This window comes from Hermetia illucens, chromosome 2, assembly GCF_905115235.1.
Source record: "Hermetia illucens chromosome 2, iHerIll2.2.curated.20191125, whole genome shotgun sequence".
NCBI lineage: Eukaryota > Metazoa > Arthropoda > Insecta > Diptera > Stratiomyidae > Hermetia > Hermetia illucens.
Window position 1 is genome coordinate 30,955,267 of NC_051850.1, and position 21,414 is coordinate 30,976,680.

Below are 21,414 nucleotides of genomic sequence, written 5' to 3' on the forward strand. Positions count from 1 at the left end.
TCATTTAAAGGATTTCCCATATCTTTGGAGATAGCATGCGCCAATTGAAAATTTTTAACAATTAATTCAGCCTTCGAAATGTCGGCGTATATCAGTTGGCCATTTTCAGCTGCTAACGGAGGGATTTTATTTTTGTTACCCATTTTAAACAATTTGTGAAATTTCCAGACTTCAGAACTTTGTTTTAAACTTGAAAGAGTTCGATTCCATTTTATGTTTCTCAGTTTAAAAATTCTTTCTTTAATTTGTTTACCTAAACGATTTACCTGGGTCTTCAATGAAGGGTCCTTCGACCTTTGCCATTGTCGTCTGACGTCATTCTTTCTCCGAATTATCCCTAATGTTTTTTCATCTAGTAAGGGAGAGCACGCATCTTGCTTTGTAAGCTTAGGAGTACTTATTTCTATACCTTCCCAGATTGCATTATTCAGATCAAATATTAAATCGTCAATTTGGTTTTTACCTTCAATATCTTCAAGGTTTGGAACATTGACTTTTCCCAAAGCTTCTGTCTGTACTTGCCTGAAAGTTACCCAGTTCGTCTTCTTAAAACAAAAGTTTTCAATTTTTGGTGATTGTTCTATTTGCACCTCATTAATGGACACTGAAACGGGTAAATGTGGAGATGACAAAGCATGAAGAATATGCGGTTCTGAGATATTAACTTTCCCATCAGTTAAGAGTATATCTAACACATAATTTCTGCCTTTAGATGGATAAAATGTAGGTTCATCCGGAGAGTAAATAAGAAAATTCCTTCTTGACATCTTATCAAAAAGTATTTTTCCAGTCTTATTAGATCTCGCACAATTCCAGTACGTATGTCTAGCATTTAAATCTCCACAAATGATATAATTGTTCTTGGATGTTAATAGTTTAATATCATTTTCAAACATTTTAAATTTATCAGCATTTAACCTTGTTCCTGGAAAGTAGACAGCAGTAACTATAACTCCGCAGCCCTCGATTTTGATTGATATTGTCTCGATTATTTGAGTCTTAATATCTGGTACAACGGAATGTTTAATATTTTTCCTAAGACAAATCGCGACGCCACCACCAGTTGCACCTTCTCTATCTTTTCTGTATACTAAGTAATTTAAATGAAAGAACTTATCTTTTGCTTTTAGCCAAGACTCTGTAACTACAAAAATATCAGTTTTAATAGAATCTATGAAATCCATAGTTTCAAATAATTTGTTTTTGATGCTTTGTGCATTCCAGTATACCAATTTTAGAGAAGACATTAACCGTACATGTATTTTACTGATAAGTCGACAATAACATTAAACTGATCAGCTCTGGAATTACACTGTGCAAGTTTTACAATTAATTCGTTAGTAAGCTCCATTATTTCTTGAGGAGAAAATAAGTCTGTTTGTACATTAATGTTAGCATTGTTACGATTTGTGTTCAGAGTATTTCTAACTACACTACTATATGAAGGCAAGGGTCTAGAAAATTGATTTGATCGATTATGAGGAGCTACAGCTGTAGATACTAACTGTGGAAAATTAGCTTGCGAGAGATTATAATCAGCATCTGGTTGTCGTTTATTCGGTTGTGAACGGTTAGAAATTCGATTTTTTAACGCAATGTATTCTTTTCGCTTAGGACAATCATATTCGTCTGCCAAATGTTGTTGCTTACAATTCGCACACTGTACTCGATTCGATTCAGTTTCCTTAACCTCGCACTCTGAGACTAAGTGATCGCCACTGCAGATAAGACATTTAGGTGGTAAATGGCAATGAGATGATCCGTGACCGTAAAGCTGGCAGTTACGACATTGAGTTGGGCCAGATTTTCTGCGTGAGTGATAGTTCCAATATACCATAGTATGATATATAGACTTGATCATTCGTAATTTACTGAGCTTTGTGCCTCGTTCGAAGAAAATAAGATAGTATGAGTTAAACCGACCTGCTTTATCAGTGTCGAACTGCTTCACGTCAAGTACTGCCAACTGATATTCGTTTATAAGCAGATATTTCAATTCATTGGGCGGCATTTTATGCAGTCCCGATAAAATGATTTTAACTGGTCTTTCGTCGGCTCGGCGATGAGTGAAGAAGTGAGCGTTAATTGCTTTTAAATGATCGTAGGTTTTAGAATAATCAGCCATATTGTCCGGATAGCTGAGTGGTTAGAGCGCAAGGCTGTCGTACGGAAGGTCGCGGTTCAAGTCTCACTGGTGGCAGTGGAATTTGTATCGTGATTTGACGTCGGACACCAGTCGACTCAGCTGTGAATGAGTACCTGAGTCAAATCAGGGTAATAATCTCGGGCGAGCGCAGTGCTGACCACATTGCCTCCTAGTGTACCGTTACGGTCTTGAATGAAGTGCTCTAACACACTTCAAGGCCCTGATCCAACATGGATTGTTGCGCCAACGATTATTATTATTATTGTTAAGCAAAAGTCTTTGCCCGATAGACATCAGTTTAATGTTAAAATCCTCAATTTTAAGGTTTCCCATTATTTTGATGATGTTTTCACGCGGAAGCGAAGGAAACGTTATAGGTGGGACTTTTACCTTCAGTATCTGTTTAGTCGAACTAGCTGGGTTAGGAGCTTCACTGGTTGCATTTTGTTCACCTTCATCCATGTTTTCGTCTTGTTCGGCTAATTCATTGTAGTAATTTTCACTAGTACTAGGTTCTTTGAGCATCGATGGCGTGCTGAATTTTTCCGCTTTTGGGTTCAGTTTACGTCTTTTAAGCTTGTCCCTTAGGAACATGTTTTCTGGGAGGTTGTATTCAACCTCCCTTTTTTTATTAGTTGTAGATAAACTGATTTTCCGGAAGAATGTGAAATCTTTGATTAAAAATGAAAAGAATTCACTTTGTAACGGTACACTAAGATAAGAATTTAAGTACGTACAATTGAACACTTGCAAAATGAACTACTTGTCGCTTTCGCAGTTGAAACCGGAATGAATATTGGATTTAAATAAATATTTCGAATATATTGTATAAACACGGCTTTAATTCAGGCTGTCGACCTCACCTGGTAATCTTTAAAGTCGTGACCCCGAATTAAAAAAAGGAAAATTGTCGAGACCAAGGTAAACATAAAAGCAGTGACAACGAGAATGCCAAGAACATGCCTGCAGACAAGTGTATGACTCCGACCGCGATAAACAGGGTACCAAGTTTTCCAGACTTCAATTCCCACGACTCTGAGGTTTTGTTTAAAATCATAGAGGCAAGCTTTGTGAGGTATAAGAAAAAAGACCCACAACAGCAATATTTGCAAGTCATAGCGATGATGCCGGCGCGACATAATTACAGAGTCCGTGAGAGACAGCTCATATAATCACTTACGCGAGCAATTAATAAAGAGGTTGTGTGCCAACCAGGAGGAGAAAATGAGACAGTTCATGGAAGACGCATATATGAGTGACGAGAAACCCTCCCAGTTCCTCCGCCGTCTGCAGTATCTGGGCGGTATTATATTTCCGAAACCGCTGATAAGAAGTCTGTGGTTAAGGTGCCTGCCATCTGCCCTTCAACCGATTATGGCGACGATCGATGGTCGACCACTAGCTGTAGCCGGCATTGCTGATAAGGTCTACGACGTATTTCCGTCAGGTACCGCGGAAACAGCACCCCTCCTTCAGCAGCTGAAACCAGTTTAACGCAGTTGGTACAGCAATTATCAAGTCAGTACTTTGTTCAGGATTGTGGGGTCTTAAGTCCGCATCAACTTGATGCCGGACCGGACTAAAGCAGAGAGCAACTTACTCCCTCTTTTTTTGGTCCACGGACCTCTCGTTACGGCTTAGCACCCAAACTTTAAAAAATGTTAGGAGACGTTTCTTACCAGGGCAGAGGCAAATCACGCTGCTCCCAGGGCAGAGGTGAGGCAGCGTCTGACGATTTGCCTTTGACCTTGTAAGAAACCGTAAAGCCGTCACCGCCTAACATTTATCAAGTCAGCTTGCAGGGCTGGGAACGGAGCTACATAGGGTCAAACAAGAGTCCCAATCCGAAAATTCTCAAACGCTCTTTTGGTAAAACTGTCTTTTCAACAATAGACCGGTAGGTAAAGAAGACATACCAAAGACTGCCATAACAACACCGTTAGGCCTCTACGAATTTCGGTTTTTGACATTCGGCCTACGAAATGCTGTACAAACAGTCCAATGATTCATCAACGAGGCTTTGTAGGGTTTGGACTTCTGCTATGCCTACATCGATGGCGTATTAGTCGCTTCATCTTCACGTGAAGAGCAGAGTTTGTAAGTAGCTAGCTAGTTACAAACTCTGCTCCAAAGGTTGAAATAATATGGAGTATTCGTGGATCCATGCAATTGCGTTTTTGGTCAGTACCGGGTCAGTTTCTTAGGATACCTTGTCTCAGAGGAGGTGACACGTCCCTTGCTAATCAAAGTCAAAACGATTCAATCGCACCCGCAACCAACCAAGTAATTACAAGAAATTCACCAATCAGCTGGGCCTTCGAATTTATTGCAGCTTTTGAAACTTCCAAAACCGCACTGGAATAGGGGACGCTGCTTGCGTATGCGAAATCTGACGTACCTTTGGCCATTTTTTGTGATGCATCTGACATCGCGATTGGAGCAGTCCGCCAACAGCAGATTATTTGTTGCTGGCAACCATTGGCTTTCTTTTCAATAATGCTCGTTCCAGCGGAACGTAAATGCGGAGTGTACGACCGGGAACTACTGGCTGTGTACCTAACGATAAAACACTTTCGTCATATGGTTAAGGCAAGGGAGTTCACTATCTTTACGGATCACAAGTCGCTAACCTTCGCCTTCCACAAATATAAGACGCGCTCACAACGCCTTCTAGATTATATTGGGCAGTTTACCACAGACATCCAGCGCATATCCGCTTGCGACAACGTTGTCGCGGACGAATTATCATGCATTGAGGAGTTGCAATAAATTATCGATTACGCCAGACTTGTAGCGATTTAGTCCGCGGACGAAGAACTCTAAATGCTACAGCAGGAGAAATTGGACGCGTAGTTGCAATAACTTTCAGCGATCAAAAGTGGTCTTTTGACCAACAGTGTTACTGCCTGACCATAGTAGACAGTTTCTCACGTTGACCGAATGTAGCATCAATCCCTGATCATCACCAAAGCTGCCAGAGCCTTCCTTGATTCATGGATCTCCAGGTTCGGCATACCCCTTCAGATCACCACAGATCAAGGAAGACCCACTACAGAACTACAGCACGCCATCCGCCAGCTAATGGCATGGTTAAGCTTTTTCACCGTCAGCTCAAAGCAACAATAAGTTGTCACAATAGACGTTGGAATGAAGCAGTTGTGCTACTATACATTCGAACAGCTTGGAAGGAAGACCTCGGTGCAACTGTAGCAGAAATGATGTATGGTCAGTCATTACGCTTCCCAGGGGAATTTTTTGACTTACAGTCCAACAACGAGCATGCGCAGACGTTTAAGTACGCCAACGATTTGCGACAGCGTTTCGTGCAGTCAATGGAAGTCTACATGACAGCAAAATAATCTTTATATTCAAAGACCTGTCAACAACAAGCCAAGTCTTCATCGGTAGCGATGGCCCAAAGAAAATTATCCTAAATCCATACCAAGGCTCATATCGGGTGATCAGTAGAACGGATAAGTTCTTTAAAGTTGAAGTCGCCGGACGTATCATTACAGTATCCATCGACCGGCAGCCCTTCAATAATTTAACAATAACAATAGTACCAATTCACAGCTGGGGTCTCGACACGCCAGCTGAACTATCCTAATTTCCTTGGACTCAACCACTGGCAAGGGAGTGCTGTGGCTGTGCTAATTACTTCCAGAGACTTTGATTACCTATCTTTTCTACCGAAGCGGTCTACTCCCTAAAAGTTAGCTAATTGTTAGAGGGTTTACTACAGCTCTTACTTTGTAAACACCACAATGAGAAGCAGCATCGATATTGGATTTAAATAAACATATTAACTGCCCCTATCGATCTCACCTGTTTCCCTTACCGCAGTATTCACAAGAAAGCGTGGGCTTTGCCAAATGGGAGGAGAAAAGGAGTCAATGGTTCCTGAATGGTTTGACAAAGAATTCCAGCAGGCTAGCGATAAAAAACGCTAGATATAAATAAATTTACTTATTCACCCCTACCCCATATTCAGTTGCTTGCTGCTCCTGCCTTTACCTCTTCTTTTGTTGAGTTCCTCATTGATAAATATCCGACCTAATTTCTATGGGCCTCCTAACCCCTTCCTAATTAACTATACAACAATACATATTCGGTTAGCGCTTAGCGAAAAAGCAACATGGCTTTGTCAAACATCGATCTACTACTCCTAGGCAGCAGTACCAGTTTCTGCCGCTTCCGTGCCTTGGGATGTATCCTCTTGGACCTGCATGGTTTAAACAACTCATTGGAGATGCATGGTCTGGATTTCATGGCGAGCTTAGGGTGCTTATTAGGTACTCCGTCCATGCCTTACTGTTGTCTATTTTGCCGCTGATATCCAGCAGCTCGTCTCCGGTGACTGGTGGTATTGACGTCACATGCAGAGGACATTGGAAGCTTTCAGAGCCCCATCATGATCTGCAGGATGAATTGCCTCTGAATCGCTCTATCATGATTCCGAACAGAGTTCCTTAAAGCATTCCCTCTTATCCACTGGATGGCGAGCTTGTCCCTGATCAATTCTATCTATCGCTTTCTGAGCGTTTTTTTTTGCTCGGTGGCAGGCTAGTCGAAGCCTAATCAATAGTTTGGCCTCCTACTGTGGAATCAGTCTCTCCAAGGCATTGACGCGTGACATGCTTAGGCGATGCATTGTGATACATGTTCAGCTCTTTCCGTAGAGGCGCCTGTTTTATTAGGTTGGTCTAGCCACACCTCTATGATGATTTGCTCAATCAAAATATTTGTAGACCAGCCTGAAGTCTTTCTTGGTTTCGGGACCTGCAACTGAACACATAATACAAAGAAGATTGGCTGGTGATCGCTGTGGGTGTGGCGTTCGGTGACGCACGCGGTACACGGCTAACAAAGGTCAGGTCTACAACCAAGCTAGGCCTCGTTTCCGAAAGGTGTTTACATCACCTTTTTTTAGCCACAGTATATCCAACTGGGCAAAAATTGCACCCTCGTGCATTTGCTTCTCTGTTACTTCAGACAAGAACCCAAGCGACTTCGTCCCTTTCCGTCGGGAATAATCATTTCCACGGATTCAGACAGTGCTAAACTGGATGAGGCGTAGCAGCTTTATACACATACACCATCTATTATCGCTCGCATATATAGGTTGGATCGGAATCATCAATGCCGCTGAATTGTTCCTTCAAGGCAGTGGAAATTTCTTATTTCGATGCCAGCGCGTTTTTAGCTTGAGTAAGAAAGCCATCAGCTTTGCCTGCGCTCGATCTCGATATCTGGATTCTTTTCCCATTTGCGTTTAAATCAGCTTTGACCTTCTTGAGTATCTTCGCGCAGGGCAGATTGCTTTTGCATTTTTACTTTAATTTTCATTTTTTTGTTGTGAGTTTGGTCCATCCATTGTTTTCGTTTGCCTATACCTCGGCAACGTTGACCAATGTTGGTAATTTAGCCGAATGCTTCCCGTTTTCTGGACTTTTAATGCCCGTTTTTGAGATCATCTGACCACATTTTTTTTTCACTTAGGCACCTGTTGATCCCTTTTTTACGCGTGCTCTTTTATTTGGCGTAATTCGATGGCAGTACAGTCAGGTTTGACTCAGGTCGATTGTAACATGGTTGGCACAACAGGTTTCGGCGACTCCTGAGAATGTTTTTCCTTCTCCTGTGATCTACTGTAAAGGGTTCTAATAGTTCTCACCATATTCTTTATGGCTTGGTACACGTTGTACTTGTCCTTGATAAACTTGAGCAGCTTAACTATTTTTGTTCCAAGCTGGGTGAGAAGTATTTTCTCCGGATCGTGGCTCAGATCTCTCACGACGAGTTTATCCTGTTCTATGCTCCTTCATCTTTGGCATATATTGACCTTCCCAGTACCTTATCCTTAACCGTGTTAGACATTGGTGGGGGTATCAGAGTTGACGAACTTCTTTTGAATGGGTCTGTTTCATGGTCCTGGAGTAACTCTTGCTATCGCCGCTTTGTAACATTGAGAGCGTTATCGCCGTTTTGTCATCCAGCGGTTTGCCTTCGGTTCATTTTCGTTTATTTTAACCGGAGTTCATGGTAGGGTGGTACTACGGTTAAATACCGCCTTCTTAAACTCCAAGTCACTTGTGACATTACATGCTACGGTCCTAATGGGAGATCTGGCAGCTACTCACAGGTCTACCTGTTTGCTTGTCTGTTACAGGTATTTTTCTCAGAAATGACTATACCGATTGACACGAAATTTGGTGGAAACGTAACAACCATGAACGCCCACACATCCAGTGAGTTCTTTCTACTTTGAGTTTAATGGGGAGTCCTTATACTGGCAAAAGTGAAAGGGGGTGAATGTTTTTTCATCGAATGTTCTCATATGAAAGTTCTCGATTAGGACTTTCCGAAAAAGAACGGAAAAGTTGACTGACGGTTTCGTCCAGGGCAGAGGCAACTCATCAGACGGACTCAGGACTCCCAACATCCTCAACAAAAAATTTACTTCGGCCTGGTTTATGACGGATTTCACTTGAATATAATTCGTACCCATTATGTAGGTCTTAAAATACAAAATCCACAATAATAGCATATTACTGTATTTTAAAAATTCTCCCGGAAACCCTCCTTAAGACACAATTTCGGAAAGTTTGAAAAAAATCAAACTATTTTTAACAAAGATATGTGAGGCCAAAATTTTGTATAGCAGACAAATTTTTTGCACTCTAAGACGCGTATGACGTCATTATCGTATAAAGTGGGATGATATGAACGACGGAGTTGAATATCCCAAGGAATATTTTGAATTTTTAGCTATGTAGGGATGGAGAAACGTATATAGGAAATTTCTGACACAAAAATGAAAACAAACCCTCTACACCTCAAGCACCCCGCTTCTGGTATTCCGACTCGCTTAATATCTGGTTGAAAGAACATCATGTGGATCACCTTTCTGGAATACTCAATTGAAAACAAACTCAGTAATGCTTGCAAATTCTATTTATTCTACAACTAATTTGGCTGTAAGCGTTGACGTTTTATTTGATGTTGTCAATATCTACAAAGTCTTTTGAGTCAACAACTCTTCCATCAAGATCCTTAACCTTGGTAACATCTCCAATATCATGGAACACCAGAACATCTTTGAATAACATGTTCTTCGTGTAGAATTCCGTGAGATCAATGGGACGATCGAATGGGAAACCAAGTGCAAGATCATCTACCTCGTTGATCAACGTGTTCTTACCACACATCAATGAACTGTGAATATCCTTCTTCACAACATCCTTCGCTTTGGTTACAATAACGAAGAGTTGCAACGGCAAACCACCAATCCATCCCTTAGGCAACAACAGGCGATCTGGGAAACCACAGTTGGCCTCGTCCACATGCATGCCAATCACGCTATTTACGTCGGCGTTCAATAGAACCTTCTTGTAGATATCTAGGAATGTAGTACGATCTTTAACAGTGTAGACCAAATCTCTGGAATTCCTCTCGATCCTCACTTGTCCAGTCGTTAAATCTCGGGTAAATTTGTCAATTTCTACAAAGTTCTTACGATTCTTTTTCAAATCGAGAAGTTTTCCGTCACTGTCAAATTTAGGACCTAGGAAGATTCGGAACACGACCTTTTGTGGCTTATCAACGTTGAGATCCAGGGTGATAGTGAATGGCTTGTGGTTTAGTCGAACATGACGAGCACGAATAATGGTATCCTTGGTAACCTTATGTACATCATCGAATCCGCCTACGGTGTCAACGGTTTTGTATTTAAGAGGATCAACACCCACAATATTAGTGATATCCACGTCAAAGAAGTCAAAGTATGTAACCAATGGCGTAGTTTTCACATCGACAACGCGAACTCCATCAAGAAGTAGATCATCCTTTTTGTATGATGGCAGGTAGTCTTTGAGTTGGTAGTAAAGTTTTGTAATCTTCTTGAGTATTTGATAAGTGACAGGATCACGGAGGACTGTTTCATGATGCTCTAATACACTGGTAGTCAGTTTGAAGTCATCAACATTCTTTAAATCGCCACTTCCAAGGAGTTTGAAGAAGTTCTTAATAAATCCTCCGTAAAGCTTGGTGTTTACAGAATCCACATTTCCTTGAATCAAGTTTCCGAGAATATCGGCACCATCCCATCGTTTCAGATCTACTATTCCTCCATCAGTTGCTGTGCAGAATCCTTCATCAATAGCATCCCTGATCCTTCGTCCATAGTCTCCAATCCTGTCAATCAGTTCATAGTTCCCTGTCGAGCTAATATCGTAATAGTTCTTCCTGGATGTGAATGGTAGTCCATTGAAACTCGTTAGCAGTGGATTGTATCCATCTTTCACGACACCCCATTGCAAGATATCCTTCACATCGCCTAAGCCGTGGGATATACGCTCCAAATAATAGCGAGCCAGGATCTGTTGAATATGATAGAGGTACTTCTCTCCACGACGTTCAATATCCAGTTTAAAGTCCTTGCCACCGATCCAGGATGCGAATTCCATGTGGAAGAAGAAGTTATACATATTCCAACCAATATCCTCTGTGAGGTAAGTGAGTTTGCCTTCATCGTTCAGCGTGACATAATCGCTTGTGTATTTATTTAGCACGATCAAGTCCTTATTTCTGAAGATCAAGTCATCCTTTAGTTTTAGCGCTTTGTCAATAGTCACGCTGGTGTGAAATTTATATGGGAAGATTTCATAAATCGCTGGGAGTTTAACACCAACCAAGTCATCACGATGGAGGACTGCTGCGATTAGAGCATAGGCGAACATTTCTTCATTGACGTACTTGCGGGCCCACAAAACATTCATTCTGAAGACTTTGAAGTCCTTGGAGTAGACGAAAAGGTTGAACAAGAGTCGGAGTTGTTTAACGTGGATTTTGTTCTTGATTGTGAAAATTTGACCACGTGGAAGCAATACATTTTTGTTCTTGAGTAGATGGAAGAAATCTATGACTTTATCGAAGTTCTGGAAAATGAAAAGGTTTTAGTTAATAGGGTTTGACATAGTAAAGGATATGTTCTATGAAGGTACCTTGTAGTTGACTTCTCCTTCCACTAGCCGTGCAAAGTCTTTATCCTTCTCATCGGTAGTCCAGGTGGCGTATACGTTACGGAGAACATCCAAAATGAGCTTTTGCTTAATGAGCAAGTCCTTGTCTCCTAAGGATATGAGATAAGTTAGAAGATTATAAAATGCTTACGTGTGACCATAAGGATTATAGATTATTGTTTAACGGAAAATATGCCAACGAAGCTCATTCAATTCGATAAGAAGACGGGCACTTACGTTTAAGGCAAAAGGATGAACTGCCTCTATGTGGCCCCATTTCTGGAGGAAGCAGCATTTTAGAGGGAACTTGAGACAGATTCCACAAATGATAAAAGCAGGGATTAATAGTTAACGGCAGTAAGTTAAGTTGCATAATCCTTTCACAGGAGCAAAGGATGATAGACCCATTATTCAATTGCAGTGAAACGGGTGCCTTGATTGCCTCTTACAGATGGATACTGTTTTGGACGAATCTTTCTGATAGAAAGTAGGTTTCATTGGAGTCCGATATAAAGCCGACCTTGACGGTTCTTGAACAACTAGAAATTTCTGCAATGCCGTGTTTTTTTTTCTCTCTATTTCGCATGCGTGCTTTATTTTAGATTTCGACTCCCAGTTTTTTTGAGTGTGTTAGCCATGAACACGGGCGTAGATTACGTTTCGTTAGGAAGGAAATTTCGTAATTTGCAGGTTGTGAATTCATATAATTGGGGACAGTGAATCAGCTGGTCTTCCCGGACCATTGAAAATATTATGTATCTATTGCTTTCGTCTTTTGCTAAACGTTAAACATGTTTGTCTTTTTATGGGATTTTCTTTGCATCTTCATTATAGTTGACTCTGGGATTTTATTCATCAATATCCAGACCTGTTACATAACCTTTCAGCAAACCCGAGGACCATCTGGGTGGTTGTCAGCAAAAATATTGCAATCCCCGGCGAACTTAACCCTCACAGTTTTGAACAGATAGGAACGGTGAGAGAGAGGACCATTTGGGTGGTTGTCGGCAAAAATATTACAATCCCTGTCAGACTTAACGCTAGCAGTTTCCAGCAGATAGGTGGTGAGTTCGACCAATATCTGCCTAATGATTTAACTTCTCCAACCAAGATCGAAAGTAAAAGAGAGCGGACATGATGCCTACTTCAAGGTGGGGGTGCCAGTTTATGAAAAGTACCAGACGCCACATTCATATTGGTGGATTTTGGGATCTCTTCCATAACTCTTCTTTTTTTCAAGAAAGGGTAATCCAAGGAGAGTTCAAAAGCTCTCCTTAGCGACTAAGAATATCATTTCCGCCTTCCGATCCCATCGCCCATGGGTGACTGGCCTGTGTGCCGACCAAATCCTTCATTTTATCAGATTAGCATACCCGGACAAGACAACACAAATAGATGTTCACGAGAGAATGCATTGCTCTCCTTCGAAAATGAAGCACTAGAGCCAACCTAATTCAATCATCTCTCATTATAATCGGAGGGGATTTAACTGAGAAGTCCGCATTCATCAGGGAGCAGATCATTGGTCGCAATTAGATATTAGTTTTTTAAGGATAATCTAAGGATCTGAAAGAGGAGCTTGAAATATTTTAAGGGAATAAGAGAGATGGATCAAGAAAGAAAAATCCAAAAAGTGAAACATGAACCAAGTTGGACCAAGTAAAAGGTGGCGAATAAAGGGAGATTAATCACTGTCAATAGCAGTTTTCAGAACTGAATGATTTAAATATATCGGATCAACACTATCAGCCAATGGAGAACTGCATTATGAAGTTGCTTCAAGCATTAGCGCAACCTGGATGAAGTGACGTTCTACAACTGGTGTTCTTTGTGTTCGATGTATCAACCAACCTCTCAAATCTAAAATCTACCGCAATGTTGTCTGCCCTGTCACCCTCTATGGGTCTTACTAGTCTTAAAAACATCTTCGTCGCCATTGTCGTAAGACTTTGTTAATTGTTTTTTATAGTCAGCCAACACCCACGCCACGCTTTGATCACATCCGAAATTAGCATATCCACGATCGATATGGGGTTGCATAAATCATGAAAAATTGCGGCGTCTTCCATGGTATGGTCACGTAATTCGCGTTAACGAGAATTCACTCGGCAAGATTAGTCTAAACAGTGAAGTCGATGGCGAACGAACAGATCAGAAGATTATAAGAAGGAACTCTGGGAGATCCTAAATAAATAAGCCCCCTCAAGCTACAAAAGTCTGCAATCAACAGATTCGGGAAGGCATGTGAGGGACGCAAACCATCAGCTTACTTGTCGAAATAGGACTCAAATTGTTGACGGGTGGTAAGGCAAAAGTAATCTGCATTATTTGTCAACAAAACAGGTAGCTCTGAAGCTGCCCTTTAGGTACACTCGGTGTGGTCATACAGTGTTAGTGTGGAGTATGCGAGCGTAGGCTGCAAAGGGAATGTGTCAAAAACGCATCATATTTAAGGAGTGAAGTATGAATAAGTGCTACTACTCTTCCAGTCCGGTAGCAGCACTTTACAAGGGCCAACACAGAAACCCCAAAATCGTACTCAAAGGATTGTTTCCTGCTCGAGGATTTTGAGAAAGTAGGCCTATATATGGTTTGATGGATTATAGATCCCTACGCGTATATCGACTGTTGGACAATCAGTGGTTAAGTAACGATTTTCCGGCAAGAGATGCTGCCATGCTGACTTGGTCCTTGAAAATATTTGAAGGGATGGCTTCATGGAGGTGTTGTCAGCAGGTTATAATCTTTGTTTAGGAACTGAAGAAATTCGCAGCCCTCATCCGTTCGATGACGAACTAGACCAATTTAGATGAAACTTTTTTCAGAATTCACACCTCTTCTGGCCTGAAAACCTAAGTTTTTAGAAAGGACGACTGACGACCTAGTTTTAGGTCCGAACATAAGGCGATTTTCACTTGAATATAAGCGATTATATGTATACATGTGAGCGATTACCATCTATAGCTAATTTCGGTCACGTTCCTTTTAGGGGAGTGGTGAGGTAGCGTCGGATGCATTGCCTCTCCCCTGAACGAAACCGGTAATCATCCTCTTTAGGTTATAATAGGCAAAGAACGTAAAAAATAAATAAGGCTAGGCATTCTCGCTACTATGTTGAGGTGCCTAGAATTCCAAATTTTTGGTGGAACAATGAGATCGCTGAGTTATAGGCCGCTTACTTTTGAGCAAGAAGACTCTTCCAGGAATTTTCAGAGCAACCTCAGGCAACCTAAATAGGGAACACTTTTAAGAATTCGTTAAGCAGGCGAGACACGAGTCCTAAGGCGTGGTTGTGGTTTTAATGCTGCGATGGTGTTCATTCTTTCCCGGGAAAGGAAGCAGGGGAAATATAAAGTAGTGGTGGGTGCTCTCACTTTGTAACTGAGGAGAACTTGTCGAAACCTACAGGAGAATTGAGGATAACAAAACTTCGGAATTAGATGCCGTTCCCAAAAGAGTTTATTTTTCTTAACGAAAAGTAGGAAGGTTGGTTTTATTAATAAAGTCTAATAGACAACCAAAAGCACCCAATATCGCCCGATATGTCTTATAGAGAATATAAGGAAGTTGCTTAGAAGGGTCATTTATAACAAATTGTTTGGAGTCATCCAATGTAGGGATGCCTTATCGACACGACAATTTGGATCTTGCCGGTCAATGTCATAGATGTGGTAATAAATTTAGCTGAGCAGACTAGACAAATGTAGCACCGTCATGATCTTAGATGTCAAAACTGCGCTGAATCATGGCTACTAGGAGGCAAATTTAGAGCTCCGTGGCTAAAACAAGTAAAGTCAACTATTGTTAATAGAAAGCTGTTTCTCCGAGAGGACACTTTGGTGAGATTCAGATGTAAGCTCTAATGCATCCGGAGATATGCAAAAGTCTTAAAGGATTTGGTGTTAGGTCTTCTCTTGTGGTACGTGGTGTACAAAGGGATACCTATCTCCTCAGTACCTAAGGAGGTTGTAATATTTGGTTTTGTGGATGACTTGACTACAGTTATTGTTACAAATTAATCTTGAGGCATTTCAGTGCACGTCAAAGGTAATATCAACGTCATGTCACGTCCCATGTCTGGATAGCTGAGTGGTTAGAGCACAAGGCTATCGTACGGAAGGTCGCGGTTCAAATCTCCCTGGTGGAAGTGGGATCTGTATCGTGATTTGACGTCGGATACCAGTCGATTCAGCTGTAAATGAGTACCTGAGTCAAATCAGGGTAATAATCTCGGGCAACCCAATGCGTTACGGTCTTGAATGAAGTGCTCTAACACACTTCAAGGCCCTGATCCAATATGGATGGTTGCGCCAACGATTATTATTATTATTAATATTTTAGAGAAGTCACTAATTGTTGTGGCGTGCGTAGATGATGTTGCCCATTGAAACTGATTCTTACATGTCAAAGGCCGAACCAATATAAAAATATTATTAGGAAAATGAACCCGATCTACTAATTAATGGAGAAGTGGGTGAGCTGCGCCTTAGAAAAGGCAGGATGTTTGATTGCGGGAATGGCCTTGAAGGTCCTGGAATATGAGATAGGTTGTCAACATAGTAAAAAGAATGGATTTCATCTATAAATCTGTTATTGACGAGCAGTAATGGAAAAATCGTTGAAGAAGTGCTAGATCCAAAGACTGATTTCTTTTATTGGGAAACAGACTCAGGGGCAGCACGACGAAGTGCACAGACTACTAGCTGATCCAATTCCTGGTGAGACATGGTATTTAGAGGAAGTGTATGTAAAGATTCAAGTCAGATACTTTTTCCTATTGGTTTGAATGAGGTAAGTTTTAATTTCTCAAGTTTCCCAGGAAGATGGAAGGAGAGCAGGGTGAGTTTAAATATCATATACAATTGTAACTTGGTGTGACACTCAAAGGTAGTGAGCTGCTAAGTCAATAGCCATTGACCAAAAAAACCGCTCGGAGGAAAATGCCGTGTTCATTTCGCCTTGCTGGTCTTGGATACAGTGCTAAGAAGTCATACCCAGCATTTGATCGATGGTTTCGAATGTCTAGTTGCACGTAACTGAGTGAGTCTGTATTTGACCAGAGGTTTAATCTCGTAGCACGAAAACTGAAATAGTCCTCTACAAGCAAATTTTCCCTAGAGTCCAGTATCCAAGCCCAGTTGCTTGGAGTTAATACCCCCATTTCAGTGTGGAGTTACGTTTTCTTTGAACTAGGTAGCCGTCCCAAATGCTGCAGAGGTATCAGATAAGCCTCGCAACTGGTTTGAATGACAAGCGTGTACTCATGTCAAGAACTAAGTTAGTGTTATAGTAGTACAATATTACTCAACCTTATGGTGGAAGGACGCTAATGGTCATTCTGGCAGGTATGTACCGAAAATCGTTTACTCCTCTAGCTTGATGTTACAGCGGCTTGGTAGAATTGCACCTTCAGCTGCAAGTAAAAGCTAACAAGGATGTGCCTCCGACCAATTATAATTTAACGTGATTATCGAGTGGTAAAAGTTCTGCAAAAAGTTATAACAAACACAGAAACCTTTCTCAACTAATCAATCATACAAAAATGACTAGACTGTTAGGTACTCCCGAAAAGAAACTAGTCTACCTTTACGTAGATATGAGAACCATTTTGTGGGTTTATGTATGGAATCATATGAAATTTTATCGGCACCAAAAAAAGCCGGTGGTAAGTTTTCGTGACCGCACTATTCCAATTTCCATCATCGCTGCAGCGGCATTTTCAGCGAATTGGTACAGAGCTACCATCAGATGCCGCATAAGCTCAATTGATTTAAGGGGGCACTCCAGCATCATCGGGATTGTATAGCAAGCCTGTCATAGATTTTCCAAGCGGTTACCCAAGGAAGCCAGTTCCAAGTATTGTTGATCCTTGACCCTGATTTGATATGAGAAACCATTACTAACCAATTTCTGAAAATTTTGTACAAGGCAAAGCTACCTATAGTACAGATTGGTCTCAATGAAGTTTCTTCGGAAGCTATGAAGAAAGTCCTTGATGCTGTGAATGAAGTCAATGAAAATTAGTCTCAGGCTTGAATGCCCTGTCAAGAAAGTACTAGCTTTAGTCGCTCGACATCTCAGAAAGGAGAGAGTTCTCTTCGTACAGTGAACACAACATAAGTTGATACTAATTCTAAAGCAGAAAAGTCCCTTTGACAAGTCTTTGTTTTATAGACCTATATGTCTTTGTGAATACTATTGACAGATTGAAAGGGATGTTCTCTAAGGTGAGCATTTCGGACTTAGAAAATCGAAATTTACAGAGAGAGGCTGCAATCGAGGGTAATAAATTATGCTTGATATAATTTTCAACGCGAAGGATGCTGATAAGGCTTCGAGGGTTCTGGAGCAAAGTTTTTCAAGAATTAACCCATCATCCTTTCCAATGGGTAATGTTATGTAATAGTGTACAGATATTCAGCAATATATCGAATATGCAGCGTGTTCTCATTGGCTTTGCATATGGCATGGGAGCTGACTATGGTGACACGATACCTCGAGGAGATTGAGATCTCCGCTAATGAGGCAAACCAAGGGATTTCAATTTGATTGGAAAACGGTAGGCAAACACTCTCGAAGCATAAAAGAAGTTTCCATCACCAACGAAAGAAAAGAACCCTTCAATCATATTCAAGGTTGGCAAGTAAACCTATTTATTAGGGAACAACATTTAAGCCCCTAGAAATCACATTTTGAAGCAGCCCCAAGGGCTTTGCTAACAATACAATTACAGTTTTTGGTATAGTTACTAGCCAATCTAGCCCTACATGGGAGATCCTGATTTTTTTAAAATGGATTAAGCATCATGTTAGGTCTCACTGTCTAAACTGGTATGGGAATGCCTTGAGAGACTGAATACACTCGGCTCGTCCAACAAGGTCTGGATACGTTGGGTTCGAGGTCATGCTGGGTTGGAAGGCAACGAGACAGCGGACGAACTAGCTAAGAAGAGAGCAAGGACGCCTTTACACGGGCCAGAACCCTCCTATGGAATCGGATACAGTTTCATGGCTATGACTCTCAGAAATAAAGAGGAACAGTTGAGGGAACTATGCTGGGCGGGCCTACCAGGGATGGAGCAGTCCAGGGTGCTTATTGGGAAATATGAACCGATGCGCACAAACGATTGCTTAAACCTCACCAAAATGAACCCCCGAATCATAGTGGGAAACCTCGCTGGTCACTGTCGGCTGAACTATCACCTAAGGAAGCTAGGGATACCTTCGGACACTGCCTGAAGGTTTTGTGAGAGGTGTGACGAAACCTCTATACACGTCCTGGGAAAGTGTTCGGCACTTGTACAAAGTAAGACGAGGCATCTGCGGGAACACTTAATACCAGATGCAAAATTGAAAGATCTGGAAGTAGGTAACATACTAAAGTTCTTGACGGTTATTGGCTTGCTTGAGATACTATGATCAATCGCTATAACCAGTAAACGGGGAACAATAGTTCTTTAAGGACGCGGTGCGACTTTTCCTTAACAGAATAATAATAGGTCTCACCGCTTCCTGAATTAAAGAACGCCTTATGAGATGTCTCTGCCCTAAACGAAACAGCTATTCGCACTTTTATATTATTGAGACAGCACAAGGACGAACACAAGCGGGATTCCAACCCGGAGTGAGGAGGTCGAAAGGGAAATCGGTTTAACCGGGATGATGGTCGTGCACATTTACGAAAGAGCTGAAGCAGGCTCTTTATAATCGCTAAAATGTGACATATACATATATGGTGAGCTGGTTTTGTAGATGAAGTTTAGGACAATCGAAAAATCCGTGAACTCGATTCACTACAAAGAATAATTCCAAGGAAAGTGAGAAGCACCTTCCACAAGGGTAATTACTGGTTAACTTTGTAGTGTAAGGTAATTTCGTATGCGAGGGCGGCGGGTGGTGGCCTTATTGGAAAAAAGTCCCACATAAGGTAAAGGAAGCCAGCGAATTCGAGGTCCAGTTTTGAACCTTTCTACCTTAAAACGATAAGAGAAAAAATCATCTCGATATAGTTGTAACTCTACAATGGTTAAATCAGAGTCGAATTTTAACGACGTGTATTCTCTTCCAAACAGTCAGATTTGCAAAGATTTAAATAATTGGATGGGGTAACTCCTGACATCAAACAAGAGACTTGAAGCTTCTACACCGATATTTCAATTGTCTTCCAATACGGATGACATAGGACATTGAATGGGAATTGGGAAGATTATTTCGATTATCTGTGGCTAATATCAGGAGGCGAATTTTTTTGGTTTACACATGTTGCGAATGAAAATACCCTGCTAGTGACTTCTTTGGTGAAGAGCTCCTCCTTTACATTTGCAAAAGTCTCTGAAGCAATATTTTCCCCAAGAGAATTCTATTCGGCCAAAATTTTACTTAGAATTAATACAGGTTAGTTGGTCTGACTCCCTCTGACAATTGTTCTAGGATAAGGATGACTCAAATAAAGGAGGTAGAAAACACAGAATCAACATAATTGAAAACTGATCATACTTACGATATCACTACAATATAGAACCTTTTTTAAACTTACCCAAAATTCTCGCTTTCAGATCGTCATCGTACTTCACTAACTTCTTGTCAACATTAGGAACTGTCTTGACTCTTCCATAAGTCTTGTAGGTGTGGTCAATATCGTATAACCTGTCCTTTACGTGGGTATCGTCGTATATATTTTCAATGGATTCTTGTGTGTTTCCACGAAGAATATTCGCTAGGGGATGATGCGTGTATTTGTTATCGGTATCAACTCCTACTCCAAAGAGTTTCTCCCGCGAGTCATCAAAGTTTTGTATGTGCTTGTTAACACCGTAGTCAACAGTATCTCCCCCTGTGAAATGGAATTTATTTGAATTATTAAGAAATGCATTAAGATATCATTTTGGGTAACGATAATTGTTATTAAGGAGAATTTGTAATTAGTTAGCCGTCCATTGTTTTTTGTAATCGACAACTATTTGTGATTCAGGGATGATGAGCTGAAAACATTGACTTAACTTAAAAGGAGCCAGTCGTTCCTGTGATTTATTTCTAAATATGATGCCAAACTCACAAAATTTTTGTTGCGATTATAAACTTCAAAACATTTTCGGAAAACAAATTTTAGTATTAAGATACATTCCTTAATTTTGTAGATAAAAAATAAGCATTTCACAAACTCTACTTACATGCCTTTCCATACTCATGATCACCCAGTCCAACATCGTACAGGTACCGATCTCTTTTCCAGTCATTCACTAGAGAATACAAAATACTCATTCCATACACATTCTTATAAGTTTGGTGTATTTAGTAATCAAATTACCATCCCTGCCCAACCAAGCTGAGGCAAATGCCACAAGCGCAAAAAGCAGCACAAGCACTTTCATCCTTATTCAGGTGGTGTAGGCCTCGAACTGATCCTTCTCTGCAACATTTGCAACGTTTTTATACTCATTCCCACTCCGCAGGAGATAAGGCAACCTGGATTTTGTTGCAGCTTGGTATTGACCCCGTATGGAAGTAAACTGATAACGACCATCATGTGGACAAATCATCTCCGAATAATTCAGTTCTAATGAACCGAAACTCAAAACAACAAAAGGCAAATTCTGAACATGCGAGGAACATTTATTGGTGAATCTTAAAAATGCAGTTGTCACTGCCTGTTGTTAGCTGGTAGACCCACTGAGTTTAAAAATACACTGACGGCTCTTTGGACTAAAATGTAGGTAATCTCCTAGCGCAGAGTCGCAATCAGTAATTTTGTTGCTGTTTCGATGATAACCAATAAATTAATTGTTTGGTTTTATGGTGATATTCTGATCTCTTCATGTCTTCCCAAATTATATAATCTCATTACATGACTTTAATTGGACAACTTTGTATTAAGTAAGCGTCCGAATATTCATATTCGATTTGTCTCAGAGTAATTATTATAGGTGATCTAAAAATGGAAACAAGATTTTATTTTGTTCACCTTTTGGCCACTAATGCCGAATTATCACTGAATTCTTGTAACTGGCTCGTTAACGTGTTGACTTGCAGAAATTTTTGCGTTTTCTGGTCCAAGGAAAATAGAATTGACTTGATATTTTCTCCCAAGTTCTTCTCGCAAGCAACGTATTTCGGGGACCAGTTGTTCCTCCTAAAGGAGATAAAAAATGGTCGCCTGTAGCAAAACTTAATTTGATAAAGGTTAATAGCTGGTGTCTGAAATACCCGCACCCGCATCTTTAGGCTGACTTATCGTACCACTTCTGACGAC

At 40.8% G+C, this 21,414-nt stretch overlaps 1 protein-coding gene across 1 annotated transcript; it reads right to left on the reverse strand.

The window, feature by feature from the left end:
• Positions 1-9,082: 9,082 nt before the first annotated feature.
• Positions 9,083-20,601, reverse strand: LOC119648945 (larval serum protein 1 alpha chain-like). Its single transcript, XM_038050861.1, has 5 exons — positions 20,473-20,601; positions 20,336-20,404; positions 19,702-19,998; positions 11,149-11,276; positions 9,083-11,082 (listed from the first exon to the last, which is right to left on the reverse strand). Exons 1-5 carry the CDS (start codon positions 20,534-20,536, stop codon positions 9,139-9,141), a joined length of 2,502 nt encoding a protein of 833 aa, XP_037906789.1. The 5' UTR covers positions 20,537-20,601; the 3' UTR covers positions 9,083-9,138.
• Between the last annotated feature and the right edge of the window lie 813 nt (positions 20,602-21,414).

Coding starts and splice junctions, on each gene's coding strand:
- LOC119648945 (XM_038050861.1), bottom strand. CDS start 20,536: ATGAAAGTGCTTGTGCTGCTTTTTGCGCTTGTGGCATTTGCCTCAGCT. Junction 11,277..19,701: donor TCTGAAAGCGAGAATTTTGG/GTAAGTTTAAAA, acceptor TCATATCCTTAG/GAGACAAGGACTTGCTCATT. Junction 11,083..11,148: donor AAGGAGAAGTCAACTACAAG/GTACCTTCATAG, acceptor TTCATTTTCCAG/AACTTCGATAAAGTCATAGA.